This window comes from Psammomys obesus, unplaced genomic scaffold (genome assembly GCF_907164565.1).
Source record: "Psammomys obesus unplaced genomic scaffold, mPsaObe1.curated_primary_1811, whole genome shotgun sequence".
In the NCBI taxonomy this organism is placed as follows: domain Eukaryota; kingdom Metazoa; phylum Chordata; class Mammalia; order Rodentia; family Muridae; genus Psammomys; species Psammomys obesus.
Window position 1 is genome coordinate 521,758 of NW_026594014.1, and position 8,178 is coordinate 529,935.

General features: G+C 54.7%; 1 protein-coding gene across 1 annotated transcript; it reads right to left on the reverse strand.

Moving 5' to 3' along the window:
* Window positions 1–5,608: 5,608 nt before the first annotated feature.
* Window positions 5,609–8,088, reverse strand: LOC129684565 (tumor necrosis factor ligand superfamily member 9-like). The gene is made up of 3 exons (XM_055617777.1): window positions 7,506–8,088; window positions 7,152–7,185; window positions 5,609–6,335 (listed from the first exon to the last, which is right to left on the reverse strand). Exons 1-3 carry the CDS (start codon window positions 7,911–7,913, stop codon window positions 5,833–5,835), a joined length of 945 nt encoding a protein of 314 aa, XP_055473752.1. The 5' UTR covers window positions 7,914–8,088; the 3' UTR covers window positions 5,609–5,832.
* Between the last annotated feature and the right edge of the window lie 90 nt (window positions 8,089–8,178).

Sequence of the window (8,178 nt, forward strand, 5' to 3'; positions counted from 1 at the left end):
TCATCAGGCTTAGATGTTAGGGCCTTTTCCCACTGAGCCATCCCACACACCCTGCCTCCCTCTCTCTCTGTGTCTCTCTGTCTCTCCCTCCTTCCCTCTCTCTCTTTCTCTCATTCACACACACAAACACACACACACACACACACACACACACATTCTGCCTCAGCCTCTTGATTTCTAGAAAAACAGATGTGTGTTGCCATTGGAATGTTCCATGAAATCTGTGTGTGTGTGTGTGTGTGTGTTCGTGTCTGTGTGTGTGTGTGTCTGTGTGTGTGTGTCTGTCTGTCTTTCTGTGTGTGAGTGTGTGTGTCTGTCTGTCTGTGTCCGTGTCTGTCTGTACGTGTATAGTGTGTGTGTGTGTCTGTCTGTGTGTGTTTCTGTCTGTCTGTATGGTGTGTGTGTCTGTGTGTGTGAGTGTGTGTGTGTGTGTGTGTGTGTGTGTGTGTGTGTGTGAAGGCCAGAGAACAACCCCAGCTGTCATTGATCAGTTTGATTTTGGGGCAGAACCTCTCGCTGAAGCTGAGCTCACAGATTCTAATAGGCTGCAGAGGTCCCTAGAGGAGCAGGCCCCAGGGCTGAATTATAAGCATGTGCCAGCCTGCCTGGCTTTCCTCTGTCACTCTCAGGAACTGGATAAGTGCTCTGCCCTCCAGCCCCACTCCACTCCAGGAGGCTGTCCCATTGCCTCAGGCCCTGGTGCTGTCTGCAGTACTCCACCCTGGCAACCATGCGGCTGCCTGACCCTGAGACTCGGGAAGGGCACAGCTCTGTCTGAGAAGGTACAATGGCCTCTCAGCATTCTTCCCTGCTTCTGAATGACAACATGGCCCCATGGCCCCATGGCCCCTGTGGCTTGAGTGACTGCAGGCAGCCTGAGCAGCTGCTTCTGTCACATGCTTCTGTCTGGTTCCTCTCTGCAAGCCTCCCACCCTGGCTGGGAAGGCTCCTTAGATCCCACCTTCACCTCAGCAGCCTATATGTGAAACAGTGTTTAAAGGGCTGCTGTTGTGGGGCTCTGGAGACAAGAGGCTAGAGGGTTAGGAGTTCAAGTTCACCCTCAACTATGTAGCCCAGAAACCAGCCTGGGCTACACAAGACCGTGCTTGAAAAAAAACAAATCAATAAAAGAATAATTGCTGACACACGTTTTCAGAACATCATCTCTTGGCTGCAGGGGTGGGACTTATTGGGCTTATTGGACTTAAGTTTCCCAGCTTGCATGAGGACCTGGACTTCTGGCTCCCAGTGAAAGTGTGTGTGTGTGTGTGTGTGTGTGTGTGTGTGTGTGTGTGTGTGTGTAAATGTCAGACATTTCTCTGGTGTGTGCATGTGAGCATTCGGGTGTGCTCACCTGTGCCGATATGGTGAGAGCTTCCATGCCCACGTGACTCCCCTTCTCTGTCACTCTCCACTCACTTTGTCTTGTGTTGTTTTTGACACAAGGTCTCACTCTGCAGCCCAGGCTGGCCGGGAACTCACAGAGATGCACCTGCCTCTGCCCCTTCACCCCCGAGTGCGGGGTTAAGGTGGACAACCTGTCCAGCTTTCTAGCTCACTCTTTGAAAGTAGGTCAGAGTGAACCAGGACCTGACTTTTCTAGCCCAGCACCACCGAGCCCCGAAGATTCTCCTGACCACATGCACGTCTCCAGCTCAGGGACTACAGAGCCACACTGCCCCCAGCTTGTGTGTGTTCCGGGGATCCAAACTCAGGTCGCCCGCTGTGCAGAGCCCGTTCCCCTGCCCTGCTTGCTGGTTCTTCAAGAACTGCGTATAGGAGGCAATGTACTCTTACCACTCAGCCCAAAATGACCCACAGCGAACTGGCTAGAAGTCACAGAAGCCCCTGTGACCTTCGAGGTGCGTTTGCATCCTGTCCGCATGTCCTGGGGTTCCGCTTGCCTCTGAGGTCACAGGTGGGAAGATTAACAACAAACACCGCAGCGATTCCAAAGAAGAAAAGGTCAAAGCCAATGCAGTCTCCTTGGATTTGTCATGGGTTTGAGTCCTCATTGTTATTGTCCACACCACCGGCAACCGGACTTGTCCGAATGGCAACAATGAGGAACACTGTCTCTCTACATAAAAGACCCTCTTAGAACAGCCATTTTCTAGCCAGGTCTTGTGTCACAATGTCAGTCACCCCAGCTACACAGGAGGATAACACAAGAGATGAAAAGTTCAAGGCTAGTCTGGGAAACCGATAAGACACTATGCCAAAATAAAAATTGAATTCAAAAGAAGACTCATGATGGATTAGCAATACAGCACCCACCTAGACTCTCTCAGTAAGCGGACTAGGGGCATGGTCAAGGGCGAAGCCTTGACTAGAATTCCCCATGAGGGGTCATGCATGACTCAGCAGTGGAGCCTCCCCTCCTAGAATCCTTCAGTGAGGGGGCTGAGGGTGTTACCAGAGGTGGACCCCCCAAAATCCCCAGTGAGGGGGTGAAGGTGTGACCAGGGGTGCAGCCCCACCTAGGATCCCCCAGTGAAGGGGCGTGGCTCAGTGGTCAGCACTTACCATAAAGGAGGCCCTGGGTCCAACCTTCCCCATAATAATAACTACAGTCCAGCAGCTGTGCACAGGAGCTCCCAAGCTCCTCACTGGCTACTAGCTTTTGGAGCTGCTATGATGCAATCACTTCCATTCATGCCAGAGAGGACAACTCTCAGGAAACCACCATGGGCCTCGTGATTCAAATCTGGTCGTCATTCTCGTTTCTCCTCATAATGACTCTAAGCAGTACCGGACACCCCAGCCCACGAGTTCTCATTTCCTTCTCAGGAACGAATTCCCTGGCGTCCTTCCCCGTTTGCCAGCACATGGGATGGACCCCAGAACCTTGCATGCAAACGTCCCTTGGGTTTTTGATACAAGGTCTCCTACCAGCCCAGGCTGGGCCTCAGCCTCCTTAATGCTGGGATGTCACTACCAAGCTAAGACACTCTAGCACACTTTAATTCCAGCACTCAGGAGGCAGATTTAGGGGATCTCTGAGTTCCAGGCCAGCCTGCTCTACAGAGAGATTCCCCAGGACAGCTAGGGCTACACAGAGAAAACCTTTGTCAAAAATCCATATATATTTTTAAACTAACTCTATCACTATCTGTGCATTGCCTCTTCCTCATCTCTCTTAGCAATCCATTCTTCCTCTACTAGAACATTCTATGGCCTTTTCCGTGAGTCTAGGCCTCCACTCCTGTTCGCCCCTTTCAAGTTCCTGTGCGCTGAGCGGTCCTCCAAGAAGCTCATGGCTGTCTGATCTGTTTGGCACAGCGTCGCTGGAGCAGGCATGTTGTGTGTGTGTGCTGTGTGAGTGCACGTGTGTGCAGCTTCGCTCGAACACGCGGAGGCCAGAGGTCAACCTCAGGCGCATTTCTAAATCCCACCCCCCTTTGTTCTGAGACAGCATCTCCCACAGTCCTGGATCTCACTGATTAGGCTCAACCAGCTGGTCAGGGACCCTCGTGTCTCTGCCTCCTCGGAGCTGGGAATGGAAATGTGCTACTGGCCTTTGGGGTCACAACCTATGCCCTAATAACCCAATTTAACAAGCCTATTAAAGCAGCCAAGTTAGCCAGGCATGGCGGCACAGGCTTTTAAGCCCAGCACTTGGGAAGCAAAGGCAGGTGGGTCTGAGTTCAAAGCCAGCCTGGTACAACCAGCTAGAGTTGCATAGTGAGTGAGACCCTGTCTCAAATAAATAACAGACAGACAGACAAATTAATAGTGAAAAGTAGGGAAAAAAAATTCTGTGGGGCCACATTGAAAAAAGAGACAAAGACATCCATGACCTCCACACCCAATATGACACCAACATTTAAACAGAGACACATGAGGAGGGCTGGAAATACCAGTGGTTAGAGCACCAGCTTTTTTGTTTTTTGTTTTTTGTTTTTTGTTTTTTTTTTGGTTTGGTTTGGTTTGATTTTTGGTTTTTGTTGTTGTTTTCAGGGCAACGTTTCTCTGTGTAGCCCTGGCTGTTCTGGACTCACTCTGTAGACCAGGCTGGTCTCAAACTCACAGAGATCCACCTCCTTCAGCCTCCTGAGTGTTGGGATCAAAGGCGTGCATTGTTGCCTCTGACACCACCGCCACCCCGCTGCAGCCACAACCAGGCCACATTCTGCATTTTAAAGTGAGTTCTGGAGACTCAAACTCAGGTCCTCGTGCTTGCAAGAAACACGACATGGACCTCTGATACACACATCAAGAAAATGGGTGTGAGGGAGCAAGAGAAGAAAGGGCAAACCCCTGCATGCTTTCTTGCTTCCTTTTTTATGCAAATGTTAATTTTTGCAGTACTTTCTGCAGTGCTGGAAAGGAAGCCAGGCTCTCCTGCATTAGCCTCTCTCAGAGCCCAACAGCTCAGGAGGGGGGCAGGGGGGCATGCTGCCAGTCAGTGAGCAATGTCATTGCTGAGTGTGAGTTTCCCAGCCTGAGGTCCCACTGTGATGTCAGTAAACACGGAATCCCGTTGGGTGAGAGTCACAAAGGGATTTCCGCTACCCCCTCACAGGCTAGGTAAGTCACCTGAAGTCACAGCTAGGAAATACTGAAATGGAATTTAAAAAAAAAAAAAAAATCTGTTAAGGTGCAGAGCGGCTCTGGGTGACTCAGTGTGAGGAAATGCTTAACTCAGCAGTTGAGTTTACATACACACTGCCACCAGCCCCCGTCCAAGCCTGGGCCCCAACTTACATCACCCATCAGCTTCCTTCCTGTGGGACCCACACTCCACACCCCTGTCCCGTGCTTGCAGAGCAGGAACTCGGCTTCTGTTTGGTTTCGCTTGTTTTGTGTAGGTGACCCAGGCTGGCCCTAAACTCACTAAGCAACCAAGAAGAACGATCTTGACATTCCAGTCCTGTGAATTAAAGATGTCCATCTGACTTGTGGGGAGATTTCTTAGCCTCGACTGTTGGGGGTGATTTCCTTAACAAATTCCCCTTCATTTGTTTGTATCTACAATTACACTGCTCTCAGACAGAACAGTACCCAGAGCACAATCCCGTCACCTCATAATCATAGGCTTCTACAGTGGCAAACCTGGATGGTTGGGGGCTTTGTGTTTTGTTCCCAGAAAGAGACGGCTCTGAAGTAGGGGTCAGGCTTTGCATCCATGAGAGACCCCAGTACCATCCCCAGCACTCAGAGGTCAGGGTGCTTGCCTGAATTCGAGGCCAGGCTAAGCTACATAGGAACTTGAAGGCCAGCCTGGGCTACGTAAAATTCTTGTCTGAAAAAAGGGAGAGTAGTACAGAGCTGGTTCAGCCAATTATTTTAAGGACCTGACTGCAGGCATAATAGAGCCCCATAATCCCAAGAGAGTGGAGGGCAATGCCTGGGAATTGAGACAGGAGGATTCTTGGGGCCCAATGGCCAGACAGCCTTGTAGAAACAGTGAGTTCCAGGTTCAGAGAGACCCTGTCCCCAGAAACAAGGTGGAAAGTGACTGAGGAAGACACTGTCAACCTCTGCTCTCTATACACATGCACACACATGCACACGAGTGAATGAGCAGCATGCCATAGACACGAAAACCTAAAATGAAACAACAATAAAAAAAATAGGGCTTATTTACAAATACATTTATTTCTCACAATTTAATATAAATAGTTTGATTTTTTTTTAGTCTATCATTTCTCTGTAGCAGCTGTCCAGTGGTTTCCTAATGCTTTCCAAGGAATTTTGTGATGTGCCGGTCCGACCTCTGCTCACAATAAATACCAGGTCCAGTCAGAGACGGGAGGAAAGTACTGGAAGAAGGAAGCTCTGCTCAGACCCCCGTGAGATATAGCAGCTTGGGGTCTCAGCAACCAGGTGTCATGAGAAGGATGGCCGGCAGCAACCGTGAGGGTAAGAATTCCCGCGGAGCGCCGGGCTGCAGGGGAAGAGTTCAAAGCTGGTGGTGTTGAGCTGTGACAGCTGCCAGTCTTTGTAAGCGTCCTGCGCGCCGTGCAGATGGGCCCTCAGACCCACGCTGAGCCTGTGGCCAGCCTTCAGCCGCACCTGGCGGTCCCAGGAACCCTGCACAAGGCTGTTCTCCATGGAGTGAGGGGACAGTTCCACCCTCAGGGCCGAGCCGTCGAGGTCATCCACCTGAGGTTTTGTTTGCAGGACAAGAGAGACCCAGCCCTGCACCTTGTGGCCCGTGTTCTTGGACACCGGAGTGAGCTTCAGTTGCAAGGACACACAGTACAGCCCAGGATGGACCACCACCAACTCCCGCTCGTCCTCCTCGTAGCTCAGGTCCTGGGAGGGCAGGTAAACGCTGTCAGCTCCGTCTTGGCTGTGCCACTTCAGGGTCCTATTGCTCAGCAACGCCTCTAGAAAGAGAGCCCTGGGTTACCAAGGGTGGGCTGTGGAGAGGGGGAACCACGGGAATGGGGGAGGGCGTGGGAGGAGGATACAGAACAGAAGGGGACAGAGGGGGGAGGAGCAGGGAGGAGGGAATAGGGAGGGGAGGGAGAGAGAGGGAGGGGGGCCTCCTAGAAGGGAGATAATCCAAGAAGTGGAATAAGAAAGGGGCATTGAGGAGTCTAGGGAGTGGAGAGTGGAGGTGCTGGGGAGCTCCAGGGAAGAGAGAGTGAGGAGAGCTGGGAGGCGGCGGGGGGGGGGGGGGGAGGGGGGGGGGACAAAGAAAGGGGGCCTGGGGGGAAGGGCGAGGAGGAAAGGAGGGAGAAACTCGGGGGGAAAGGGGAAGCAGGGGAGAAGGAATTCCAGCGGAGAAACCGACCTGGAACTTGAAGGTAGGCGGGAGGGTCCAGAGCTAGGGCTCCAGCGTGCTAGCCCGAGTGCTTGGAGCCCCGGGCCCCTCCCAGCCGGCGGGAAGTGGTGGGCGGGGCCAGCGGGAGGTGGTGGGCGGGGCCAGCGGGAGGTGGTGGGCGGGGCCAGCGGGAGGCACTTGCCTCCGCCGGGAAAAGAGCAAGAGCGGAGCTGGGCTGCGCGGAAAGGGGGGCGGGAGGAAGAGAGAGTCCCCAGAGCCAGGCCAGGGATGCGACGTCCCGGTGCTCAGAGGACCCAGAGGAGGTCACCAGGACGGCAGTGGGAGCTGCGAGGGAGGAGGGAGAGAGGCTGAAGAGGTGAGGGAGGAGGGCGGGTGAGAAGGTTCAGCCTCCCGCCGGCCCGCCGAGGGCACTCACCGTCTTTAGCCAGCAGCTTGGCAAACACGGGAGCCTGGAAAAAAAAAAGAGAATAAAGGTAGAGGCTCCCCAAGGCCCAGCGCAGCAGGTGGGAACTCCCAGGGCCCAGCACACAGCGAGGTGCCTTCCTTCGGGTGCAAAGGAGAGCCCCGTGGGCCGAGAGGGACTGTGGGGAAACGCAGCGGACCCTCGGTCGTCCCCCCCGGGGATGAAGGACACCAAGGGGTCTCTTCTGAGTGCGCGAAGGAGAAGGGACGCCCCAAGCGGCTGGGAGGGGCGGGGAGGGGTGTTGCCCCGGGCAGAGAGACGGTCCCAGAAGGTGAGGCAGGTCCCCGGGGCCCGGGCGAGCCTCACCTGTCCTGTAGTGTGGTGCTCGCTGCCAGGGTTGGAAACCGCAGTCTCCCGCCCCGGGCTGGGCGAAGTAGTGATTGTGAGCGCAGGCAAGGTCTGGGTGCGGGTGAAGAGGGCGAGGGGACCACAGAGCGCTCCGAACACCAAGGCAGACAACACCAGGGCGCCTGGGCACGCGAGCAGCAGGCGGCGGGAGCAGCCGTGCGGGGCTGAGGGCCACGCGGCCTCGGGGTCCCGAACCGAGGGATGCACAGCGTCCGTGGGGAGCGTGGGGAGCGCGGCATCTGTGGGTCGCACAGGAGCTTTCAGGGTAGCAGCATCCGGGGAGCTCACAGTATCCGTTAAGCGCGCAGTACCCCCTGGATGCCCGGCGGCCGTGGGGTCCTCCACATCCAGCGTGTGCTGGTCCATGGCCACGGTCGGTCGGGCAGTGTGTCCCCTGCCCGCGCGCGCGCGCTTTATAGGCAGGCTTGCTTCGGAGGCGTGTGCCTTTTCCGGGGAGGTGGTGCAGGGCAGCTACGAGTTCCCGGGCTCCTTGCCCCGCCCCGCCCGGGAACTTTCTCCCCTCCTTTCCCCTCCAGCCCCTCCCCAGCATCCCAGCCCGCCCCGTTCTTCTCACGTACTTTATCGTGTGTGTGTGTGTGTGTGTGTGTGTGTGTGTGTGTGTGTGTGTGTG